Source organism: Hemiscyllium ocellatum, chromosome 24, assembly GCF_020745735.1.
Source record: "Hemiscyllium ocellatum isolate sHemOce1 chromosome 24, sHemOce1.pat.X.cur, whole genome shotgun sequence".
NCBI classification, from domain to species: Eukaryota; Metazoa; Chordata; class Chondrichthyes; order Orectolobiformes; family Hemiscylliidae; genus Hemiscyllium; species Hemiscyllium ocellatum.
This window is the reverse complement of record NC_083424.1, coordinates 45,200,121-45,227,619: the sequence shown is the minus strand read 5'-3', so window position 1 is coordinate 45,227,619 and position 27,499 is coordinate 45,200,121. Positions and strand designations below refer to the sequence as shown.

General features: G+C 43.3%; 1 protein-coding gene across 2 annotated transcripts in view; it reads right to left on the bottom strand.

Annotated features, from left to right (window-relative positions):
* The window catches only part of msi1b (musashi RNA binding protein 1b), a 149,102-nt gene that overhangs the window by 32,475 nt on the left and 89,128 nt on the right, over positions 1–27,499 (bottom strand). For both annotated transcript variants that reach the window (XM_060843742.1, XM_060843743.1), the window contains one exon: positions 6,671–6,719. In XM_060843742.1, the coding sequence (XP_060699725.1) occupies positions 6,671–6,719 (49 nt within the window). The remainder of the gene's footprint in view (positions 1–6,670; positions 6,720–27,499) is intronic.

Below are 27,499 nucleotides of genomic sequence, written 5' to 3'. Positions count from 1 at the left end.
CATGTTCACGGTTTCCAAAACACCAAGTAAATACTGACGGTGAGCGACACACTCACAGGTGGTTCAGTGAGTTGCACTCTCAATTCAGAAACGGAAGATTGTGGGTTCAAGTCCCACTCCAGAGCTTTGAGTACTTAATCCTGGCAGACACGTTAATGCAGCACCAGGAACGTGTTATTAAATGTATTTTTGATAGGACGTTAAATTTCAGAAGAAAATACAAGATCACATTTGATTACTGGGAGAGCAGACCTCCTTGTCCTGACCAATATACATATCGTAATTCATGTAGGTTGAGCTAAGTATATTGTCTGGCCATTATCACATTGTTATTTGAGAGAACTTAATACGTTCACAATCAGTTTCCTTCATTTCAATCATACTAGAACATGAGAATAGGCAGGAAGTGGACAGAAGGGTCACCGAGCTTGCTCTGCCATTCAATAAAATTATGATTGATTGGAACAAGACCTAAATTCCTTCGGTCTGTCTGCCCACTTAAGCAATGACTCCCTTCCAGATTAAATACCTATCTCAGCCTTGATTCTATTCAATGGCCCAGTTTCTATTGCTCTCTGGGGAAGAGAATTCCAAAAAAACAAATAGCCCTCACAGAATCCTGCTCATCTTTGAATGCAATGAGTGACCTCTTATTTTGAAACTGAGCCTCCCTACTGCTAGCTTCTACCGATCTTCCCCCAAGATTATAGCAGCTGTGAAAATGCTCAGCAGCCCTTTCCAATGAACCTCAAAGTGGGCAAGGTACCCCAATGAAGAACAACTGGTGACATTATTAGTTAACTAATGTCAGGCTCAGCAGTGAATGAGTTATTAGCTGGTGAATGGACAATTCCCATCTGCACAAACCTAATCAAACAAACATTTGCTTCCTGTAAGCACTGTTCAGTTCCAGATTCAATTGCCAATCAGTCCCAAATTCACGTCATGTCTTTTGGAGCTTTTGAATCCTGCCCTTACATCCAGTCAAATTACCTCTTGCAGTATTTACTTCCACCTACTGCAAGATTCCAGTAACAATCACTGGCAGAAGAGGAGACATTACGTTATTCAACAGTCTTCTCCCACCAATTCTGGACTTGTGCTGAGTTAAATGGTTTCTGTTGAACAGTAGATGGGAACCTAAAGCTGGGTTCAGCATCACTGGAGAAACAAAAGGAGAGAGGGAGTGTACTTGTTCAGATGTGGTGAATAAAGTTCAGCTCAGGAAAGTTTTGGAAAGACAGGTTTTGAATAGGAATAGTCAGCATGGCTTTGTGCATGGGAGATCATTACTCACAAATTTTGTTAAGAGTTTCCTGATGAAGTGACCAGGAAGGTTGATATGGACAGGGCGGTGGACGTAGTTGAAAGATGTGGCGCTGGAAAAGCACAACAGGTGGACATAATCTATATGGATTTCAGTAAGACATTTGTTAAGGTTCCACATGGTAGGCTGCTCTGGAAGGTTAGATTGCATGGAATCTAGGGGGAGCTAGCAAACTTGGCTTGATGGTAGGAAACAGAGGGCAATCGTGGAAGGATGCTTATTGGACTGGAGGCCTGTGACGAGTGAAGTGTCTCAGGTTTGGTACTGCGTCCTTTACTGTTTGTTATCTATATCGATGATTTGGATGAGAATGTACAAGGCATGATTAGTAAGTTTGCAGATGACACTAAAACCAGAGGTATCATGGACAGTGAAGAAGGTTATCAGAAACTGCAACAGGACTTCGATCAGCTGGGGAAGTGGGCCAAGATATGGCAAAGGGAGTTTAAGATAGATAAGTAGGAGGTCTTTCATTTTGAAAAGTAAAATCAAGGCAAAAGTTTCATGATGAATGATAGGGCTTAAGGAGTATAGAGGAACAGAGGGACTTTGGAGGTCAAGTACACTCCAAGTGGAGTTACAGGTAGACAGGGCAATGAAGGAGGCTCTTGGCACACTGGCCTTCATCAGTCAGGGCACTGAGCATAGAAGTTGGGAAGTTATGTTGCAGCTGTAAAGGATGTTGCTGAGGCTGCACTTGGAGTATTGTGTTTGGTTTTGGTCACTTTGTTATAGGAAGGATATTATTAAACTGGAAGGAGTGCAGAAGAAATTTGTAAGGGTGTTGACAGGACTCAATGAGCTGAGTTATAGGGAGAGGTTGGACAAGCTAGGACTCCTTTCTTTCAATCGTAGGAGATGAGAGTGGGGGTGGGGGGGGGATGTCTGATAGAAATGTATAAGATCACGAGACATGGAGAGGGTGAATGCACTCACTCTTTTTCCCAGGGTAGGGGAAATCGAGTTTAGAGGGGAAAGAATAAAAGGAAACCTGAGGGACAACGTTTTTTTACACAGAGGGTGGTACGTACATGGATTGAGCTGCCAGTGAAACGGTTGAGATGGGTACATTAAGAACATTTAAAGGGCATTTGGACAAAGAGAAAAGGTTTAGAAGGATATGGGCCAAGTGCAGGGAAATGGGGTTAGCGTTGACGAGCATTTTGGTCAGCATGGACCAGTTTGGGCCAAAGTGCCCGTCTTCATGCTGTAGGATTCAATGACTGAGGATTGTTGTTCCCAATATTATTTATTTATTTTCTTTTCAAAATAGTCTCTTGGTATCGCTTGAGTATTGCTGTTGTTGAGCCTTTTCATGTTGTACTCAATAGGACAGACACAAGAAATCCAAGTTTCAAAGGGAGCAACAATTTATAATGTATGAGAAAGGGGTGATGATTGGTCGACAAATCAACTCTGATTAAGATGTTGGTCTATACACATGATTTTATGCAGCTTTTATTAAGGGCAAGTAAACCATACGAGGAGAAAGTGAGGACTTCAGATGCTGGAGATCAGAGCTGAAAATGCGTTGCTGGAAAAGCGCGGCAGGTCAGGCAGCATCCAAGAAACAGGAGAATTGACGTTTCCTGAAGAAGGGCTTATGCCCGAAACGTCGATTCTCCTGTTCATTGGATGCTGCCTGACCTGCTGCGCTTTTCCAGCAACACATTTTCAGCTCTGATCTCCAGCATCTGCAGTCCTCACTTTCTCCTCGGATGGTTTACTTGCCCTTAAGAAAAGCTACATACTACAAACCTGACTGACAGTCAAATTGATTGTCAATGTAATTCTTAACACACTCTAGGTGGTCAGCAAGTGCTGAACAATCGCAAATATTTAACATTAGTTAAGTCCCTTGGGCTGGACGGGATTTATCCTCGGATTCTCTGGGAAGCCAGGGAGGAGATTGCAGAGCCTTTGGCTTTGATCTTTATGTCATCATTGACACTATTCCTGCAGACAGAAGACTGGAGGATAGCAACTGTTGTCCCCTTGTTCAAGAATGGGAGTAGAGACAACCCTGGTAATTATAGACCAGTGAGCCTTACTTCGGTTGTGGGTAAAGTGTTGGAAAAATTATAAGAGATCAGATCTATAATCGCCCAGAGAGGAATAAGTTGAATAGGGATAGTCAACAGGGTTTGTGAAGGGTAGGTCATGCCTCACAAACCTTATTGAGTTTTTTGACATGGTGACAAAACAGGTGATGAGGGCAAAGAGGTTGATGTGGTGTATATGGAATTCAGTCAGGCGTTTGATAAGTTTCCCCACGGTAGGCTATTGAACAAAATACGGAGACACGGGATTGAGGGTAATTTACCGGATTGGATCAGAAGTTGGCTAGTTAAAAGAAGACAGAGGGTGACGGTTGATGGGAAATGTTCATCCTGGAGTTCAGTTACTAGTGGTGTGCTGCAAGGATCTGTTTTGGGGCCACTACTGTTTGTCATTTTTATAAATGACCTAGGTGAGGGCGTAGAAGAATGGATTAGTAAATTTGCGGATAACACTAAGGTCAGTGGAATTTTGGATAGTGAAGGATGTTGCAGGTTAACAGAGGGACATAGACAAGCTGTAGAGGTGGGCTGAGAGGTGGCAAATGGAGTTTAATGCGAAAAAGTGTGAGGTGATTCACTTTGGAATGTGCAACAGGAATGCAGAGTAATGGTAAGATTCTTGGTAGTGTCGATGAACAGAGAGAACTCTGTGTCCATGTACATAGATCCCTGAAAGTTGCCACCCAGATTGATAGGTTTGTTAAGTCAGTATATGGTGTGTTAGCTTTTACTGGTAGAGGGATTGAGTTTTGGAGCCACAAGGTTATGCTGTAGCTTTACAAACCTTTGGTGTGCCGCACTTTGAGTATGACGTTCAGTTCTGGTCACCACATTGTCAGAAAGATGTAGAAGCTTTGGAGAGGAATCAGAGGGGATTTACTAGGATGCTGCCTGGTATGAAGGGAAGGGAAGGGAAGGTCCCGAACCAGAGGACACAGTTTAAAAATAAGGGGTAGGCCACTTAAAACAGAGTTGAGGAGAAACTACTTCACCCAGAGAGTGGTGGATGTATGGAATGCTCTGCCCCAGAAGGCTTTGGAGACCAAGTCTCTGGATACTTTCAAGAATCGTGATAGAGCTCTTAAGGATAGTGGAATCAAGGGTTATGGAGATAAGGCAGGAACAGGATACTGATTGAAGATGATCAGCCATGATCATAATGAATGGTGGTGCTGGCTCCAAGGGCAGAATAGCCTACTCCTGCAGCTATCGTCTATTGTCTTACGAGGAAAGGCTGAGGAACTTGAGGCTGTTTTCAATAGAGAGAAGGTTGAGGGGTGACTTAATTGAGACATACAAGATAATCAGAGGGTTAGATAGGGTGGGTGAATGGTGAGAGCCTTTTTCCTCGGATGGTGATGGCTAGCACGAGAGGATATAGCTTTAAATTAAGGGGTGATAGATATAGGACAGAGGTCAGAAGTAATTCTTTACTCAATAGTAGGGGCATGGAACGCACTGCCTGCAACAGTAGTAGACTCGCCAACTTTAAGGGTATTTAAATGGTCATTGGATAGACATATGGATGAAAATGGAACAGTGTAGGCTAGATGGGCTTCAGATTGATTTGTGGAAACAGTGCAACACCGAAGGCTGAAGGGCCTGGACTGCACTGTAACGTTGTAAAAACAATGGCTGCAGATGCTGGAAACCAGATTCTGGATTAGTGGTGCTGGAAGAGCACGGAAGTTCAGGCAGCATCCAAGCAGCAGCGAATGTTCTATTTGACTCTATGCTCAGTTTCACAAGCTCCACCTATCACTAACAGCCAAACTGCCAGGCTGCTTGATATGATCCCATCAGTCAGTGAAACAGAACAACCCGTCCACCGGCACCAAAATTCACAAACCACATTAATCATTTATGTGGAAGGCGGGATCCTGTTAGTGGAGAACATCACTGATGTTGTTTCATGCTGCTGCTAGCAGTAACATCTAACTTCATGTGTTGTCCATATCTTGAGAGATTTTGTTCTTTCAAAGTAATTTGCGACAGACCAGATTGTTGGTTCCTTTGAAATATGGCACTTTTGCATCTCTCCTGATGAACAGCTTCAACATCTTTTTTTTCAGCAATATATGTTGTTCTTGCTCATTGTTAGGTCATTAGCAAGGCCAACATTTCAGAGGTCATGAAAGGCACGACATAAATGTTAATTATTTTCTTTTACTTAAGTCACCTCAACCCAGTAGTTACCACAAGCCTAAACTGGCTGACTCAGCAGACACTGGGTAATCAAGCTGGGATCATCTAGCTTGTGTGGTTCTGTTCTACTCAAAGTGCTACTGAGCATGTTAACACTTTAGACTTTGAAGCATCTGCCTAAAGGCTATGCTATAATGAGATTCTGGAGACATTAATTTGAGGTATTCACTGATTAATGTCAACAACGCAAGAATGTCAGCTTTTAAACAAAGTCATTGCGTTTGTTAAACTACTTTACGTAATATCGGCACATTTTGATATTGGGTGTTACGGGTCACTGGTGTTAATAGAGACATCAGTCAGTGAGAACACAACATCACAGCATCACTATCTGTATTAGTTAATAATACTCCTGTCAGCCATCATCTTTTTCCAATCATTAGATGGTTCATGCACTGCTAAAGGGAACACAACAATGTTTCTCATCTCGCTCACTTTTCCATCTACTCTATGTTTCTCTTATTCTCTGCCACAGAGTTTCTCTCTTTTACTCCATTACTCACATGCTTTCTCTCCTGGTGAGCAACTATGTAAATACAGCACACAAAGGAATTTTACACAAATGTGTTGGACAGTGCATTACAGGATGGATTGAAATCCTCAGTCTCCTCTGTCCCTGATGGCCCTCACTGTGATGGAGCTGTACGGCTGTGAACAGGAATCAAGGAGTAAATCAGACCCATGGACTCAGGGTTTAGCTTCATGGATAATATAAATAGATGCAACTTCCTTTGCACTATACATTATAGACGCATACTATATAGTATTAACAGAAGTGAAATACGCAGTGTAAAAGAGATGAATTCTTCAGTATGAAGAGATGGAAATGGCTAAGTATATTTGAAAGTTTTTCTTAAAGCTATAGATTTCAGCCTTCTTGAGTACAAGCAACAACTTATAAAAAAAATTCAGGGAAAGGGGTGGGACAGCAACTCGAATTCAAACACTTGCTTTGCTCAGATTAGGATTCCCAGTTGTGCCCATTTGAAAAGCAAGTGCAGAATTCATGAAACCACATCTACCGTGCAGATCAATCTCAGCAAAACAATGAAAAAGTGAACTCAAACCAGACACTTACCTCGATGTCGATTGGTTGTCTTGTCAAACATCAGCATTGCATCATCTACCTGTTGGGAAAAAACAAGGCATCATAATACTTCCTCTAGACACTCCCAGGTTTGGCAGTCTGGCAGCTGGCAATGTATTGAGTAAAAGACCCTAGTGAGCTGAGTGTCATGGAACATCGGGGGTAAATGGACTGGTAGGCCTAGTCCCATAGTGTAACATTGATCGATTCCCATGAGGCATGCTATAATAAAGAGCCTATCATCTGAATCACTGTTTACAGATACTGACTAGCCTATGCATTTCTAGTACTTACCACTTTTGCATCAGTTTAGTGTTATTTGCCTTTTGTTCCCTCCTTCAATCTCACCCATGCAGCGAACCAGTGAAAGAGAAAGATAAAACGTACTCCAGAAATTCTAGTGGCACTGGGCAATCAGCAAGATGTTCGAGTTTGGATCTCCCTATATAAAAGGCCTTGGGTTGAGGAGGGGATTATAGAAAAAGCATCTGTGAAAGCTGCACTATGGCCACAGGAATGATTCCAAATTTGTGGATGTAGCAACTGCCCGAATAGTTCAGTGAATATGTGAGTTTGTGAGATAAAGATGATTCCAGATTCAATCCCCAGCCTGACAGCAAAAAGCCAGATACTGTGTCACCAATTCTAGAATTTACTCCAGTGTCAACTGGGGAAAGGGCAGAAAATCTGCCTTGTTTGACTCCTTCCCTTCCAGATTGTGATTCAGTGCTTTCTGAAGCAAAGTGCACTTGTGACTAACAACATCTTGCATTTATATAGCTCCTTTAATGTAGCAAAAGTGGTCCTAAGGAGCAATACTCAACCAGGGCAGGACCTAGCTCAACTGTACAGTCCTACAGCCAAATGACTTGCTGACATTATTTGCTCTCACAACAAGGGATAACCAGAGTGATTTTCTCAGCAAGAAACCTAGGAATGGAGAAAAGAGAAAGTTGGAAAAATGTCTGGAAACAATTATTCAGAATAGAATTAATAGTCACCTATAAAAATGTGGAAGCAGTTGGAAGAGTCAGCTTGGATTTGCTAAGGGAAAATCACATCTAACTTATTGGAGGTGCCAGGGAGGATTCATGAGGGGAAGGCCGCTGATATAGTGTACGTGGCATAAAAGGCATAAAATAGTGTCACACAAACTTGAGGGACAAGTTAACAGGTCACAGGATAATAGAAGCAATAAAGTCAGCATAAAATTGACTGAGGAATAGGAAACAGTGCAACAATCAATTGGTTTGTTGTGGAATTCCCAAAGGTCGGTATTGGGATTCTTGCTTTTCCTGATATATTTTAATGATCTAGATCTTGGCATGCAGAGGACAATCTCAAAGTCAGTGGACAATGCAAAATTTGGGAGATCTGAGAGAAGGCCACAGTATAGAATTTCAAAAGGACAATGATCTACTGGTGGAGTGACTGAATAGATGGCAGATAAAGTTCCACGCACAGAGGTGTGATGTGATGTACTTTAATACAAAAAAGTAATTGAAAGACAGTATAAAATAAAAAGGCACTATTCTAAAGGGGGTGCAGGAGCAGAGACCTGGGTGACTAATGCACATTAGCCATTAAAGGTACCAGGACAAATAAAAAGAGCTGTTAGTAAAGCATACAATATTATAGGCTTCACAAATAGAGGCACAGAGTACAAGAGCTGGGCATTTATGATGGACTTATACAAAATGCCAGTAAGAACTCAGCTGGAGGTGTGTGCAGCTCTGAGTGCCACACTTTAAAAACAATGTTAAAGCATTGAAAACAGTGCAGAAAAAGTTCTGCGAATGGTTCAAGAGTGAGACACCTCAACTGAGAGAAAAGATTGAAGTTAGGACTGTTTTCTCTGGAGGGTAGAAGTGAAAGATGAGATGTTGTAGAATTTTTCAAAATCTTGGAGGGTCTAGATAGAAAGGAAAGGGAGACATTTTCCCAGTCAAATGGATTGTGACCCAGAGGACATATTTTTAAAAATGTTTTGCAAAATAAGCAAATGCAAATTGAAAAACACTTGCATGCGGCAAGTAGTTAGGATATAGAATACACTAGGAGAAAGTGAGGTCTGCAGATGCTGGAGTATCAGAGCTGAAATTGTGTTGCTGGAAAAGCGCAGGTCAGGCAGCATCCAAGGAACAGGAAATTCGACGTTTCGGGCATAAGCCCTTCATCAGGATCCTGTTCCTTGGGCGGCACGGTGGCACAGTGGTTAGCACTGCTGCCTCACAGCGCCTGAGAGCCGGGTTCAATTCCCGACTCAGGCGGCTGACTGTGTGGAGTTTGCACATTCTCCCCGTGTCTGCGTGGATTTCCTCCGGGTGCTCCGGTTTCCTCCCACAGTCCAAAGATGTGCGGGTCAGGTGAATTGGCCATGCTAAATTGCCCGTAGTGTTAGCTAAGGGGTAAATGTAGGGGTATGGGTGGGTTGCGCTTCGGGAGGGTTGGTGTGGACTTGTTGGACCGAAGGGCCTGTTTCCACACTGTAAGTAATCTAATCTAATCCTTGGATGCTGCCTGACCTGCTGCGCTTTTCCAGCAACACATTTTCAGCTCAGTATAGAATACACTGCCTAGAAGTGTGGCAGGTTCAATTGAGGCATTCAAGAGAGCATTGGATGGTAATTTCTATGTAGATAACATGCAGGGTTACAGAAAAAAGGCAGGAAATTGGTATTAAGTTAAAATGCTCAGAGAGATGGTGCAGGCAGAATGGGTCAAAATGCCTTCTTCTGCATCAGAATAAATTTGCACTTCTTTGAAGGGTGTGGCACAGAATGGTGCAGTTGGTATTGGTAAAGGTAGGAAAAGAGCCATAGAATTCCTGTGTTCAGACATCTCTCAGTGAGTAGGTTCACTGATGCCCTCAAGGCTTTCATTATTTCACTCTATCTGGTTCCTGACTCATTTCTGAGCTTATACTAGAAGCACATTGGGATGTTTTACAGGTTAGCAATGCTGTACAAATGAAAAATCTTGTTGTTGAGACCAAGTTGACCACCAAAGAAGTCACAAAGGTTTGCAAGTACCTAATGTGATGTGCCATGTCGTCCTAAAACAAAACCATAGCTTAGCAATAAATTTGGGGTGTGGGGGCTGGGGCGCAGGCAGTGAGCGACACTGACCTTCCAATCTTTACATCAAATACCACTCAAGTCTACTTTCAATTTTCAATGCATGAGACTGAAATTCTTTTGTTTTTAAAAAGCAGAAAAAGAAATACAAATATGCTAAGTAGCAGTGATTCCTCTAAATGATGTTATAGTGGGTCTTTTTTTTCAAAATGCAAGTGTTGGCAGGAAGTAAGCCTTCCGTAACAGGCCTTCAGTATTCCAAGATATTCCAACATATAACAAGCATTCCAGGAAGGGTAAAGCACTTTAGGTCAGCCGGGATAACTCCTGCACACTGCCTGGTCACCAGAATGAAGCTGGCAAGAGTTTCAGAAACCAGCATAACACCCTTGAGGGTTTTAAAATCAGTGACTGATTATTGATTTGAATAAGGAGCATGCCTCTTTAAGAAGTTTCAGGTTTAATACCATATTACGCTGTTTGGCATTTTTTTTTACTTTCTCCCTTCCTTTCCTTCTGCCAAAGTCTTCTTGCACGGAATCCGATTCAATCCCTGCTTTTTAAGGCCCTAAGCTGTGCAAATAGACGTCACATTACAGTCTAAGCTGCACCTTACCATGTGTGCCACTGGCTGAGTCAGCCACAAAGAATGTCAGTGTGTAGCAGCATTAAGCTCTTTTTCAATTATAGAAGGATTTCCATACAAAGCAGCAGCTTTATAAACACTCTGATCTCGCAACTAACAGGAGAGTGCACATTCCACGAGTCTGCTGCCACAGGTATTGTGCATCGCACTTTACTCAACAGTGGCATTGCAGGTATACAGTGCCTCTCAATTTTTAGCAATACCAGCACAGGTACTGTGCACCAGATATTCCTTGACTGCAGAAATGCCTGTGTTCAAGACAAGGGGCTGACCATTAGTTTCATACTTCACCCTGTTTGAATTTTATCAAACCAAAGCTTTTCTGGTCAGTATGATACCTGTTCCTTTGGGAGTGACAAGCAGCACTAAGCAGCAAGAAAAACAAAGCACCCTTGTTTTAGGGCTGCACGGTGGCACAGTGGTTAGCACTGCTGCCTCACAGCGCCTGAGAGCCGGGTTCAATTCCCGACTCAGACTGTGTGGAGTTTGCACGTTCTCCCCGTGTCTGCGTGGGTTTCCTCCGGTGCTCCGGTTTCCTCCCACAGTCCAAAGATGTGCTAAATTGCCCATAGTGTTAGGTAAGAGGTAAATGTAGGGGTATGAGTGGGTTGCGGGTCGGTGTGGACTTGTTGGGCCGAAGGGCCTGTTTCCACATTGTAAGTAATCTAAATCTATTCTCTCCAGATACAAACTCTGTCACACAAGCAATAGAGAAAACAAATCAGATACACACCAGCAGAGAGAGAGAGAGACACAGAGACAGAGACAGAGAGAGAGAGAGAGAGAGACAGAGAGAGAGAGAGAGACAGAGAGAGAGACCGAGAGAGAGAGAGAGACAGAGAGAGAGAGAGACACACACACAGAGAGGGCACATCAGGCAGAGACGGAATGAGTGCTGAGCAGGGTGATTGGAGATGGTGTATAACAGCAGCAAGACCTTCCCTGAAAGTGAGAAGCAAGAGGTAGCAACTGAAAGATAAACTGAAGCAACAAGAGACTAGCTAGTTCAGTGAGCTAAGAGGGAGTTATACAATTACTCCCTACCCAACCCCTTCAAACTTCAGCATCACATGATTGCTCTTGTAGACAACAATTTCATTGTCTCTTAAAAGAGAACATTGGACGGTGTAACAAGCAGGCGACCAGAATTACTCAGATTTTTACAGATTGGAAAGAAGGGTTCCAATACACCGATATCAGTAATACTGGACAGTTCAGACAGACTCAGTCCCTGGCATCTACAAAATTAGCTGGACTCGAATGGGCCTGTATTGGGGGAGGGGTGGGTAGCTGTAATTGGCCTTGCCAGCTACGAGTTAAACAAAACTGTGCCTAGTACCCATGTTGAATGCCAACATATTAGTAGATTAACACACACCTTCAAATTTCATTACAGCTTTGCCCTCAATTACTGGACTGACTACAATCCACAATCGTTCAGATCTCACTTTGGAACAGCTTTGTGCCAGAAAATACCTCCTGCATGAATAATTCTGCAATCATTTACAACGTGAAAGGCTGAGATTGTTCCTCTGAGAAAGCATTTACATAGCTGTTTGTCCTCCCCAGTCCCCAAGGACTGATTTATTCTTCAGAGCTTACTCTGCAGTGCAAAAGCACACACATCCACTTTACTCAAGAGGTCATGCACAGAAAGCAGGGTTTTGTTAGCCAAGCTGGACTTTGGATACTGGCGCCTGAGAATTAGGTGCTCTCTCTCACACACACTCTCTCCGCCCCTGCTCCTCAACTCAAAATAAAGGTTTTTCTAAAGGGAATCCTATTTTAACTCTACTCTGCAAAAAACCATCTTCACCACCTGTACTTGTATTTCAATACCCTGGGAATGAAGGGAGAGCTGCAGCTTCAACTAGGTTAGCATATAAACCAGCCCTGGTTAGCAACAATACACTTGTTCCCCTTTGATTCTGGATCCATTTTGTTAACTTGGTCCCCTGGTGTTAACTTGCTTTACAATATTCAAGCAAATTGATACAATTAATTTTAAATTAATTAATTTAAAAATGATGAAATATTTTAAGCTGCAATGTCGCACCATAAGCTGCCATCCCCTTGCTGAATAGCCACCTCCCAACACTTCATATTGGATCAGCAACCACCACTGGGGGACAAGAATACCACCCACAGGGTGCCAGTAGGGCAACAATTACTGATCCAAACTGCTATTGCACTTTGGATTTGAACTGAAGGCCTCAACATTCGGAGAAAATACTTCAGCAACAAAAAAAAAATCCAATTTTGTCCCAAGATAAAAGAGGCAATACAGAATCAACCAGCAGCAATAATCTTATGTACATATCAGACCATGGAACTGAGGACAGGCAGCTCCATTAAAAGGACTTGGCCCATCAGCTTTGTCTTTTCACTCCACTGGTCTAACCTCCATCCCACGGCACAATACGCACAAGCCTTCATTCATTACTGTTGCAGTGTAATATGGCCTTTTTAAATGTCATCTTCAATTTTCCAGCCAAAAGGACGATGATAAAGAAAAAAAAAATTACAGCTGCATTATTAAACCCTACATCAGTCAATCAACCTTACAGGGAGTAAAGAGCATGACCCCTAGCCTCTGGCTCCCATGGCAACCAGTGAGGCTCCTTCAAGGACAATGAACCAGATCAGGCCTGCTCATTCATGCCAGTTCTGCCAGTAACATAATAGAGCTTTTTTTCCTCTCTTTTCCTTAACTTCTCTCCAGAAGATGCTGACTCATGCTGGGATATGATTCCTTGGTTGCCAGCAGGCTTCCATTATCTCTCACAACTAGTCATTAATTGTTACGAGGTAGCACTAACAATTCGAATCCTGCCCTACCCAACTTCCACATTTTCCAGCCAGAGTCGCTGGACAGGCAATCAGACATGGCTGGCTATTTCCTTCTGAAAATGTGTTGCTGGAAAAGCGCAGCAGGTCAGGCAGCATCCAAGGAGCAGGAGAATCGACGTTTCGGGCATGAGTCCTGAAGAAGGGCTTATGCCCGAAACGTCGATTCTCCTGCTCCTTGGATGCTGCCTGACCTGCTGTTCTTTTCCAGCAACACATTTTCAGCTCTGATCTCCAGCATCTGCAGTCCTCACTTTCTCCTAGCTATTTCCTTCCCCAGCCTAGGGCAATTAGAATCCCTCTTTTCTGCACTCCTACCACCCCTGTTAAAATCAGATAGTGCTGCAGAGATAACAGACCGAAAAAGTCCTTGCTTGTCAGATTCTCATTCAATCACACTTGGTTCTCGATTATCCTTCTCCAAGGTGGCACTGGACAATAGGATGCTTGGACAATGCCAGAGGCAGCAACATCACTACAAGAACATCAGTGATTCTTTAAACAGGCCCAACAATGCTTTGAATGAATGATAAAGTGTGGCCTTGTCAGCTTTGCCAAAGGACTATAGAAGCCGAAAATATTTTTCTGCACCCTTGAAATGTAATTGTCCAGCCTGAGTGGGTTCTTCACTTCCAGCTACTTATGAACAGATGAAATAGGAGCAGAGGTAGCCCCTTGAGTGCTGTTCACCATTCAATAAGATCATGGCTGATAAATTCATATTTCGGAATTCTATGTCCCACCTAACTCTGACAATCTTTGTTTCCCTCGCCTAATACAAATCTACCTTTAACTTGAAAATATTCAATAACACTGCCTTTACTATACAACACAAAAAAAACTCATCTGCCTTAATTTTAAAAACAGTACTCCTTACTTCTGGACTGACCCGCAAAAGGAAAGATCCTTTCCACTCCACCCTGGTCAAGACCATTCAGGATCTTGTATGTCTCAACCAAATCACCCTTCACTGTTCTAAACTCCACAGGAAACAAGCCCCGCTTGTCCAACCCAGCTTCAAAAGCAACGCACTCATTCCAGGTATCAATCTGGTAAATCTCTTCTGAACCACCTCTGTTACATTTTATATCCTTCATTAAAACTGGAGACACAACTGCACATAGTATTCGAGATGTGGTCTCACCAATGCCCTGAAATATAACATTCTTATTTTTATGTTCAATGCCTCTCGAGACATAGTATAACATCTTATTAGCCTTCTCAGTCACATGCTGCATCCACATACTAATCTTTTGTGACTCATGTCAGAGCATCCAAATCCCTCTCCACCGTTGACTACAGGAGTTCTTTCTCCAGTTTAATTATACCCTGCTTTTTTGTTCTTCCTTCTAAAGTGAACTTCACATTTTCCCACATTATACTCCATCTGCCACATTTTTGCAGACTCGCCCAATTTATCTATATCCATCTGCAACTTCCATATGTCTTCTTCACAACATACTTTCCTACCAATCTTTATGTCATCTGCAAATTTAGTTACCACGTCTTTGTATCAATGGCTTAGATAAATGAGGGTAACAAAGTGTTAAACAGTTGAGGGCACAGATCAAACACTTGCAAGAGTCCATTCATCTCATCCTGATCAGACATGGATCTATTTCTGCATATTCTGTTTAATTGCCAGCCAATCTTCTATTCAGGCAAATAAGTTATCCCTTACACCATGAACTTTCCCCTCCGCCCCCCAATAACCTTTGATGCAGCACTTACTCAAAGTATTCGGGAAATCCAAATTCAGGTCACCATAAGTTAGCCTTTATCCAATGGCAAATATTACTCCTTCATTTTTAAATTCCTTTTATTTAACCTATTTTTCTAAGCGATTTATTCAGAGATGTTATTACATACCACTGGGTCTTGAACCTGGGTCCTTCTGATCCAGGGGTAGGGACACTACCATTGTGCCACAAGAGGGCCCCCATGTTCCTCCTTCAAAGCATTCTAACAAATTGGTGAAACTTTATTTCCCTTTGACAAAATCATGCTGACTCTTCCGGGTTATCTTGATTTTTTTTTAATGACTCTCTCTTCTTGAACAGGGAAGTTGTATCTGCTACTTTCCAGTCTGATTGTGCAACAAGAGATTCAAGGAAATTTTGGAAAACTACCATTCCAAAATTCCCTTGAAAAAGCTTAGCAGGTCTGACAGCATGTGGGGAGAAAAATCAGTGAGTTTTTTTAGGTCGAGGGGCCCTTCCTCAGAACTGTATTCTGAGGAAGGGTCACTCTGCCAGGCATGTTAATTCTAATTTCTTTCCACGGGGGCTGCCAGATCTGCTGAGCTTTTCCAGCAATTTCTATTTTTCTCTGATTTGTAACATCAGCAATTCTTTCAGTTTTTATCCCATCCATTGGGCTATTCCCCCAAACAAAACAGACCAGGTTTGACTTGAGCCTGTGTACTGCATTGGCTGATCTCCATGGCAATGGAGGTACCATAAATCGCTGCAGCATTCTTCAACATTTTGCGGGGATGGATTCAGGCAGTCAGTAGAGTGACTCTCCACTCTACTCTGCAAAAGCCCCATGCAGTTGGACAGCCTGCTGGTTGCCACTCCAACAGCACAGCACTGGGCAGGAAGGAAGGTCAGACAGTAACCAGTACCAACAGCCAGTGTAGTCATAAAAATACATTCAGACACCCACACACTGGGGAAACCCATGTTTTAAAGGCATGACCTCAGGAAACAAAGTGTCAATCTGCACTGGAGCTAACAGCCCTTCAAATACCAGATTCCAGCTCTCAACACAAGTTATTCTCTTATTGCACTATTTTTGGTTGCTATGACAAGGGTTTAGGAGAATTCCCAATAACAGCCTGAATTCAAAGGCAGCTTACACAAAAAAAAGGGTGGCACACAAAGAGCTTTGATTGCCTTCCTTAACACTAGGGAAATCATTCTCAAAATAAAAGTCTCAAAAACATTTAGATATTTTCTCATGCTCTCAGCTGATGCTCGAGATGTGCCCCTTTTGGCATCAGCTGCCTCTGGCGTCGTCATGGAGTTAGGCAAACAGCAAGCTCACAATTACCAGTGATTTAACCAGCCCCACCACTGCAGCCTTCCAAAGTAACCAGGTCAGTTTTCTGACTCAATAGTTGAAATTGGATGAAACCTTTGCTGTTCCTGCAACCTTAAAATTCTGCAAACCTCCATGCAGAAAGCTTCAGCAATAGCTCTGCTTGCTCACAGTGCAGGTGGTGAGGAGGCTTTGAGCTCACCGGGGCAGTTCAGAGTCAGGGTTCTGTGTCCAAAAGAGGTCCAAGTGTGGCTGGATAGCAACTGAGGGGAAAAGTCAGCTGTGGAGAGAACCAGTTACTGAGGTGAACCCATTATTTCCCATCAACATCAAAAACTTCATTCATGCAGGAATCCATTGACTGAAGAGAAACCACTTGCATAACTTGATTTCTTTTTCAAAAAAATGATATTTACTTCACTGAAACAAGTGATAGCAGAGACTGGGAAATCCTGTGCATACTACAGTCCCCTGTTTAGGACCTATGGCCATTGATTTCATCAACAGTCAATTCCAGATAGCTCTGAAGTTAATCCTCTTCCAACTTCTAAACTAAGTTATCAATAATCACATATAACCTCCATGCCGAATCATTACAAAATGCACTGCCTTCAATACTAGGAGCCATATGGCATGTGTTATAATTGCTATTACTACATTGCTTTATCATATTAACTTAACCGTTTAAGAAAGCTGAACAATTTACATTGTGGACCTACTGTCTCTTCACTACAGTGAGCACAGCATCAGGAAATTTTCCAAGTAATGATCTCACCTCAGCTGGGTCTTTGTACCCATTGCCAACAAAGCCCGACAACTCACTGCTTAACTAACATTAATGAGTCATACAGGTCCCAGCTTTAACTCCCAATGTCTCAGAGCTTTGGAGACTCTAGCCTTCAGCATTCGGCACTTCGTAGCCTTCTTCACTCCACACGGAGTTCAACAAAATCAGATCATAACCAGTGCTCCCATTTCCTTTCAAACAACAGATGCTGGAAATGGATGTAATATCACTATTTACAGAATCAAAGGCCCAAATGCCAAATCCAGGCCAACACTTGCAGTGTAGTGCTGAGGGAGTGTTGCATGGTCAGAGGTGCTACCTTTCTAATGGACATGTTAAGCCTATGTGTCATCTCCAGAAACGTACGCTACATCACTACACTAATTTCAAATTAAATGCATAGTAAGAGTTCACACCAGTGTGCTGGACAATATTCATCCCTCAAACATGACTAGGAGAGATTATCTGGTTATCATAACACTGTGGGATCTTGCTGTGCACATTCAATAACATCAAAACAATGTTAAAACAATGACTATGAGCCAAAATACTTCTCCGCCTGTAAAGGTGGATGCCCTCAGGCTAAGCAAGATGCTATACAAATGCAAGGCCAATTTTTTGCTGGATATGACTACTAGCATATCCGCGGATCACCTTCTATCCTTGCTGTGTTTTGTTGTAATGGCTCTGCCAGACAATGGATGGTTTTCTGCGAGAAAGAATTTTTCTGCCCTCTGACAGGTAGTAGCATGGTACAGGATGCTGGGACTGTTCCGTGTGACTCATTAAACTCAGCTGCTTGGTAATTAGGCAGCCCTGGTTCAGTGATCTTCACTTCCTGTCCTGTTGGAACATACAGTCCCCTGGCACTGACTTAACACAACTATCAGGCCAGAATTTACATGGGAAAATGACACCTGGCAAAGGAGATCACACTTGGAAATAAGCTGGTGGGCCCTGCCCTTTCAGTTCCTTGGCCTTAACCCCAATCTCATATTTTCTGCTTCGTTTCCATCTTGAAGATGGCAACTTATATGTGACCAAAGATTTGCACCACAAACTAATTTGCAGAAAATTTATCGTGAGTAAGATAAGGCCATTGTACCGGTTTAAGCCAGCACCTTCAGGAGAGAGGGAACAGCAGTGTGAATTTTGCTATTAAGATTAGCTCCTGCTGTATGAAAACATAAAGCAGGGGTTCCACACTGCTGACTGGGGAAGGGAGGGAGAATGTCATTTGGGACTGGATCTTACACCTGATTGCTGATGAACAACTAGCAGGTGGCCTACTTCTAAACAAGCATTCAACACCATTTCCTTCCCCAACCTGATAGTTGAAGGATGGGGTGGGGGAAAGAGAACTCTACTCTGGGGACCCTTAGATCCATTGCTGACAACTCAAAGTCCAACCATGCCTGCACCAGCTTTGGTCTCGAAGTTGAAGTTTCACTCCCTCAGCAACACCAGCTCCGGAAAGCCTGGATCTGCCTGTCAATCAGAGCTTCCTCAGCACTGGGGGGACTGCCGGGAGTTGCAGGAGTGGCCACTGCTCCCGTCTGGCACCACTGGGACTACCGAGCTGCCAGCCAATCCGACTGCCCAGTAGCTCTCTAAGACAGGACTTCCTCCCAGGAAAGAAATGCAACTCTGCAATTCCTGCCGCTCTCAGTTTCGCATTGCTGTGGGCTACTGTCAGGATTGTGAACGGGTTCCCCGGTGACTTATTAGCTGCTGCTGCTGGTGGGGCTGGGGGCAGGTGCTGGAGTTTTGGCACCGGTAGAATTCTGCCTTGACTTCCTCAAAGTCAAGGAATAAAAACATTGTAGTGAAGGGATTAATAATTTTTTAAAAATGAGGATTTCTGGTTGCAATTATTTTTTAAGTTAGAATTTTGTACATGCCCCTGCCTTTACAGCACCAACTTGTAACCGCAGGTCTATCTCCTGATTCCCAAGCAGGGCAACCAGTTTACATTTATATTTCTTGTTTGAATGTGGTAGCCCTGAAGGTTTGGAAAAGGCTTCTGGGTAATTCCTCAATAAGGATGCCAAGATCAGTTCGTATCAGCAATCCAAGTGATATGCAAACTAATAGGAACACGAATTTAAAACGCATTTGTAGCCCAAGGCGCCACAGAGTGCACCTATGAGGCACATGAAGACAAAAGGCTTAAGGAAATGTGTATTTCCGTACCCTTCCCCCAATCCACTTCTGCCACTCATCCTAGTTCAGTGCCCTTCCCCCAGCCTTTGAACCAGGCTGATTATAGCACAGCTAGCACTCGGAGGTCAGTTGAAAAAGACACGACTCTGTACACATTCACAGAACATGACGCTCCCATCAGCAGAGTAAACCTAGCACTCGTCAAAAGGAGGAAGCAGGATGCCCTAGATCACAACACCTTACCCTAATCTTATTAAACTATCTGCTCACTATTCATATTATCTCCTTCCAGATGGATAGCAAATATGGGAAGAGATGCACTGCCCAAGGCTCTGCACGCATCAGGGGATTTGCACTGATTTAGATCGATGAAGGTGGGGGTGGGGGGAGTGCCATGGTTTAGAACTGACAACACTCAACCCATCAGCAGCAGCAGCTGTCGGTGAAGTGAAGTGCTTTCTCCTGTTTGCTGCAAACTGAAGGTCCCCCAACCAAGCGACAGGCAGCTCCTTTACCGGTTATTGAATGACCCTGCTCAGAGTGGAGAGGGCAATCATGTGATCGCACTGTGAGGCCAGTGTGTCACTAGCATATCAGATGACTGTAATGGCCATGCCTCAGACACGAACCATCTTAAAAACAGAGGTGAGCTTAAATCAATTTCTCAAAGCAAAATGGCTAATTGTTCAAAACGGCTCTGAAGAACTTTCTCAGTGAGGTAAAGGTGCTGGGGAGTGAATGCATTTATATATCCACTGGCATTAACTGTCTCAGATTGCATACAGCATGAGTACCTGTCTGACAGGAAATCTGCCAAATCCTCAAAATGGCATTCTTTCACAGGCAAACATTATATTAAACTGCATAATAAAAAGACTATTCCAGAGAACTGCTTACAGGAAAATTCTGTCAGCTAAATAATAACTTTTACAGCTGTTGATTTAGGTTAATGTCCTGCCCTTTCATTTCTGCCAACTGTATCTGAATCTATCTGCACTGAAGTCAAGAGGGGTAAGAATGATGCCAGCCTTTTGGCATGTCCTAGCTTATCTATTTAAATACTAAATAACAGTCATGCACAACAGAGCATCTAACCACTTATTGATCCAAAGCAAGAGCAGGTTCAAACTGACAAAACAAAAATATGGGACCTGCGCCTGAAAGGTGATCACAAAAGTATCAATGTGCAAAGTATACTTCAGGATTGGAAAATGGAGACAGAAATCATTAGCTATTTTAACAGTTTCGTGCTGTGGAAGAGACAAAACCAATCCTGGAATTTTGCTGCAGGTAGTCTTTTAGGGTAGTCTTGCTTGGGTTAAAACTGGAGTTGCATAAGGGAAAGGGCATTACACTCTCAGTGTATTACTCTACATGGACATACAAGGCACAGAACCAGCAAAAACTGGAATTCTTGCTTTGTTGAGACAATATTGACAAACGTGCAGCACCTCAAACAGTAAGATGGGAATGCTGCAATGCCAGGGGCTCAGGAAGTTCCTCCTCAAGGATGGTTACAATTGTATGATCTATATCTAGACCGAACAGAAACTGAGACAAAACAAACTGGTCATTTCCATCACTGCATGGAATTTAAAAAGTTAGACAATACCACCTAACCCATTAATCTCATTGATTTCACTTTTAATGCTACATCAGTGTCAAATGCAACCGTCAGCTCCAGGTGGTCCAGTTTAATTCTATACTGTACTCGAAGTGACAGACAACCCAGCTGTACACATGTTGCAGGTGCCTGTCTCCATTCAGGTTTAAAAGGGCTCTAATCTGTTTTGATTTGTGAAACACAAGAATCTTGGGTTAAGAAAAGTTTTGCCAATTTTAAAAAAAAATATGCATGCAAAATACCTAAGCCCCCCCCCCCCCCCCCCCGCCGTATGGCCCAAGAATATTGAATGCAATTGCAACTTTGGATCAAATCACTTTAACACAACATATACTTTATCTTGAACTCTGAACTGTCGTAAACCATGATTTGGCCTCGCAGTCAATTCGGATCTGCTTCGCCCAAGTACTGATCCAGCGATATTAATCACTGAGGGCTGCAATAAAACAAATTCAGTTATTTCAACAGCCCACATAAAAGAGGAATTGTGCCAAACCTCAGTGAGACCCCAGATGAAGTACTGCATTCAATTTTAAGCACTACCACTCAGGAAGTATATCCTCAAATAGAGTAAAGTGCAATTTCACTGAAATAAGCTTTCAGATTAAATGATTAATTTATGAGGACAGGTGGTATAAACCTGTCCTGCAGCACGGTGGCACAGTGGTTAGCACTGCTGCCTCACAGTGCCAGAGACCCGGGTTCAATTTGTGCCTCAGGCAACTGCGTGTGGAGTTTGCACGTTTTCCCCGTGCCTGCGTGGGTTTCCTCCGGATGCTCTGGTTTCCTCCCAAGAGTCCAAAAATGTGTAGGTTTTATAGGTGAATTGGCCACGCTAAATTGCCCGTAGTGTTAGGTGTAGGGGTAAATGTAGGGGAATGGGTCTGGGGTGGGTTGCTCTTCGGACTGTCGGTGTGGACTTGTTGGGCCGAACGGCCTGTTTCCACAATAAGTAATCTAATCTGTTCATTCCCTTGTTGAAAATATGTGCGACAACGCTCTAATGCGGGTTTTTAACTATTAAAAGCATTTGCTACAGTAGGAACAAAGAAACTGCTACCTCTGGTGAGAATCCAAAATCAGGGGCACAATCATATAATTAGGACATTTACAAGTAAAATCAGGAAGGGGAATTGCCGTGGTAATATCACTGGACTGGTACTCTGGGTACATGGGTTCAAATCTTATGGCAACTAATGAAATCTAAACTCAACCAGTAAAAACCTGGAATTGAAAGTTGGTCGTGGGAACAGTGACCACAAAACCGCAACATCTGTTGTAAAAACTTACCCTAAGGTCCATTCTTACCCAACCTGACCTCTGTTCAACTCCCCTCTGAAATGGCAGTGTAAGCCACTCAGTTCAAAGGCAATTTAGGGATGGACAATAAGTGCCAGCCTTGCCAGTGATGCCCAAAGAATCTTTTTTAAAAAAAGCACTTAGTGGAAGTCTGGAACTCTCTTTCACAAAATGTTTTGGACACTAGAGATTAGCTGAAAGTTTCAAGAATAATATCGATTGATACCCCGAGCTAATAAAAACTGTACAGGAAGTAAATGGAGTCATGGCACAGATGATCTGATTGATTGGTGGAGCTAGCTCGAGGGGCTAAGTGACCTATTCCTATATTTCCATTGAACAGAGAAACAGCAATTCAGACTATTTAGAGGAACAAGTCAGAACTCTCCTAACACTAAAGAAACTGGGCCAACTGAATATGCAACAATTCTACCTCTGCAAAAATCTTATTTCTTGGTCAAGACCAAGCCCTCACGTCAATGCCCCCCACCTTCCCAAAGTGAACTGACCGCACTAAGAGACAGTTCTGTCGCACATGGGTGCAGCGAGTTCTCAGAATAGAGGAATACAGGAAGTTAGAGGTGGGGCGGGGGGGGGAAACCAAGGGATAAATAACACTGGGGACCAAAACAAAACATAGGAACAGCTTCAATTCTAATGCTGATGGCCACAGAGACATGGAGAGGTCACTGGAAACATCACCAGTATATTCTGTTTATACACATACATACATATGGGGAGGGTTGTGTGTTTTTAAAAAAACATGTTGCTGAGGCTAGCATCTCTCTGGTAATACACAAACGCCCTTCACACACACAGCTTCAGTAACCCAATAACATTGCTAGCTTCAGGGAGCGAAGGGATACCATTAATTCTGTAGCTTGTAACTGATCCGTCGGGAGGAAGCAGCCTCTTGTTTTTGATTAGCAGCAAAGCCAATGCGGTTAGTGTCTGGTAATTGTGTACAACCCTGAGAGGTCATTACCACCAGATCATGTCACCCTCCTTCCAGTAACTTTAATTAAAAGCACATAACTAACCAACTCAGCACTGGCGTTAATAATGAAACTAACAAAACTAACAGCACAGGAGCAAATACAAATCATCTCTTCAAAAGAGTAAATGATGGTTTTGAAAAAAAAATCTTCAAAGTAACAACCACTCTTTGGGACATGAGTCAGTTGTTTCCCAGTCAGTTTGGTTTTAATAATGAATACCAGTGAAGTGACTGGGAGGCGGGAATGGATTGGAGAAAGGTGCGCACTAACAGTTGAAATGGTCAGATGGTGGAAGCACTACCCTCAATTTTACACTGACTCCCATTTCAGCAAAACTGCAAGCTTCTTCATCTCTGTAGCCTCCTGGAGCACACCAAAGCAGTTGCATTTCTCCAGTTAAGGCTTTCTCAGTATCGCTATTATCTTGGTGACATTCTATATTCCCCCTCTCCACCCTACCCCCTCCAATCTCATGTGGGTGCATAAACATTTGTTAATGCTCTCAATGGCCCTGGGACATTGTTGTGTCATCACTATGTTCTTGTCCTGAATTACACTTCCCCAACTCAGTGATAAAACTGCAGTTGTAGAAAAGACAACAGTGCATAGTCTATGAATCATAGATTCATAGCTTCTTTACCACCCTCAAGTAAAGTAGGGATGGGAAACAAGTAAACAATGTTTCTCTGTAGGTTGGTGTGCTGCCCCACTGCTATAAAGAATCAGACAGAATAGAAATAGGTGGGTTTATCCTTGTGACACCTCAGCTCAGTAGCTGTGAGAATTCTGAAACAGGCCTCAGACTTGCCTTCAAAAAGAAAGACTACATTTTGCAAGTCATTATAAGCTATGAAAGGCACTGCTTTCTTCCAGTGATGTGAATGACATTACATAAAGGCACGTCCTTTTGTTCCCTAAAGTAATTCAATATTCCTGACCTGTGCAAGGCCAAAACAAGAATGAGTAAAGCTGCCCACTTCCAATCACTACCAAGTCAATCTGATCTTAGGCAAGAGCAGCACAGGACTCCTCTACAATGCCACCAATAATCCATTACCTTGGCAACCTTTCCTTCTCCCCCTAGGGACTAGACTCTCAACTATATGTTCCTCCTAAAGGTGGCCATTTTATCCTCACAGACAGTATCCAGCATAAAATCTGTAAAAGGAGAGAGAATTCCAAAGACTCAGCTCTTGGAGTGAAAAGACTTCAGTCCAAAATGGCTGACATGTTATTCTTCGACTTTGACTCCATGTTCTGGATCCCCACGATAAACACCCTCCCATCACCCATACTGGCAGGTCGCTTATGAATCTTACCACATTTCAGGAAGATCACAGCTCTAAACTCCAGGGAAAAAAGTGGGCCAAACCTACTCAAGCCACCTCACATCACAATCTTCTCACCCCTAAATGGCAGGGACATATAGACAAGGATATGTTTAAGTAAGCACACCTGCAAAGACAGCAGTTTTGTTATTTTCCTTATTTTTGTCAGTGGACCAAGATTTAAAACCAAGGACTGCAGAAGGAATTGATACACTTTTAAACACAAATTATTGGAACACATCAAGAGTTGTATTTACACAGTTGTTTTTCAAACAGTAGGGAAGAGAAGAGATAAGATGTTATGGCACTGAGGCATGTGTGTAAAGTAAAATTTGTCCAGCAACAGATTGCTGATTGGTTTACACAATCGGAATTGTGTGTGGACGACAGAAGTCATCAGCCTGAGACAAATCTCCGTTTGGCTCCTGGGCAGGTGGACAACTTGGGTGTTCATGAGGGAAGGAAAGATGCTGCCAGACTGCACAATGCACAGGTTTTTGTGTATCTCTGTATCTCTACAATAAACATTCCTGAAGTCAGCCAGTTATTTTCTCCCATCAGTTTTCTTACTAATTCACTCGTGGGATGTGGGTGTCACTGGCTGGGCCAGCAAATATTGCCCATCCTTAGTTGCCTTCAAAGAAAACTGCCTTCTTGAACCTTGCAGTCCATGTGCTGTAGGCAGCCCTACCATGACTTGTCCGACCTGCCTAGCTCCTTTTCCACCTATCCACTACACCCTTTCCTCCCTGACCTATCACCTTCATCATCTCCCCCACTCACCCACTGTACTCTATGCTACTCTCTCCCCACCCCCAACCCCACCAAGCTTATCTCTCCACGCTTTTGCCCGAAACGTCGATTTCGCTGCTCGTTGGATGCTGCCTGAACTGCTGTGCTCTTCCAGCACCACTGATCCAGGACCTACAGTGGCACCAGGGAGAGAATTCCTGGATTTTGACCTAGTAACAGTGAAGGAACAGCAATATAGTTCCAAATCAGGATCATGAGTGGCTTACAGAGCAATTTGCAGGTGGTGGCATTCCCATTTATCTGCTGCCCTCATCCTTCTGGATGGCAGCGGTCATGGGTTTGAAAGGTTCTAGAGATCTTTGGTGAGCCTTTGTGAATTTTGCAGCACATCCTGTAGTTAATACACATTGCTGCTCCTGAACATCAGTGCTGGAGGGAGCAGGTGCGGTTCCAATCAAACGGGCTACTTTGTCCTGGATGGTGTCAAGCATGAGCATTGTTGGAGCTTCACTTGTTCAGGCAAGTAGGGGGTATTTCATCACACTTCTGACTTAGGTCTTGGAGATGGTGGACAGGCTTTGGGGAATCAGGAGGGGAATTACTCGCTGCAGTACTCCTTGCCTTTGACCTACTGTAATTATATGGAGATATCAGTTGAATTTCTGGTCAATGGTAACCACCAGGATGTTGATAGTGGAGATTCAGTGATGGTAGCGCCATTGAATGTCAAGGGGCAATGATTAGATTGTCACTTAATGAAGATGGTCACAACCTGGCATTGGTGTGGAGTGAATGTTACTTGCCACTTATCAGCCCAAGCCTGGATATTGTCTACATCTTGCTGCATTTGAACATGGACTGCTTCAGCATATTAGCTGGCATGAATGGTGCTGAATGTTGTGCAGTCAACAGCAAACATTCCTGTTTCTGAGTTTTTGATAGAGAGAAAGTCACTGATCAAGTGGCTGAGGGTGGGTGGCCCTTTGACACCACCCTGAGGAACTCATGTAGAGATGCCCTGGAGCTGAGATGTCTGATCTCCAACAACCACAAGCATCTTTGTGTGTCATGTATGACTCCAACCAATTGAGAGTTTTTGCCTTGCTACCTATTGATTCCAGTTTATTTGCTACGGCTTCTTGATGTTGCACTTGGTCAAATGTGGCCTTGATGTCAGTCTCACCTCACCTCTTTTTTCCATGTTTGAACCAAGGCTGTAATAAGGTCAGGAGCTGAGTGGACCTGGCAGAACCCAAACTGGGTGTCACTGAGCAGGCGCTGCTTGATTGCACCGATGATGAGACCTTCCATCACTTTACTGATGACCAAGTGTAGACCGATGGGGTGGTAATTCGCTGGTGCGGGTTTATCCTGCTTTGTGTGTACAGGATGCACCTGGGTAATTGTCTACATTGTTGCTTTGATGTCAGTGTTGTAGATGTATTGGAACAGTTTTGCTAGTGGACCAGCAAGTTCTGGAACACAAGTCTTCAGTACTATGGCTGGAATTTTGTCAGGGCCCATAGCCTTTGCCATACCCAGTGCCTCCAACCGTTTCTTGATGTCATATGGAGTGAATCAAATCAGCTGAAGACTGGCATCCGTGATGCTAGGAACCTTTGGAGTCAGTGGGATCACTAACTTGTCATTTCTACTTTTTTTAAAAAACTGGTATCGGACCCTTCCAGCAAGTATGGGAATATTTGTGGAGCCTCCTCCTCCAGTGAGTTGTTTAATTGTCCACCAACATTCATGACTGGAATGCAGCAGGACTGATCCATTGGTTGTGGGATAGCTTAACTGTGTTACTTGCTGCTTCTGTTTGATGTGCAAGTTGACTTGTTTGGTAGCTTCACCAGGTCAATATCTCATTTTTCAGTATGCCTGGTCCTGCTCCTGGCATGGCCTCCTGCATTCTCCAGTGAATCAGGGTTGATCCCCTGGCTTGATGGTAATGGTTGATTGGGAGAATATGTCAGGCCACGAGGTCTCAGATTGTGAAGTACAATTCTGCTGCTATTGATAACCCACACTGCCTCACGGATGCCAAGGCTTGAGTTGGTGGATCCATTTTGAAGTCTGTCCCATTTAGCACAACGCTAGTGCCACACAACACGATGGCAATAATTCTCAATGTGAAGGCAGGACTTCATCTCCAGAAGGCCTGTGCGGTGGTCACTCTTATCAATACTGTCATGGGCAGATGGGTCTTCAATAAGCAGATTAGTCAGGGCGAAATACAGTAGGTTTTGCCCA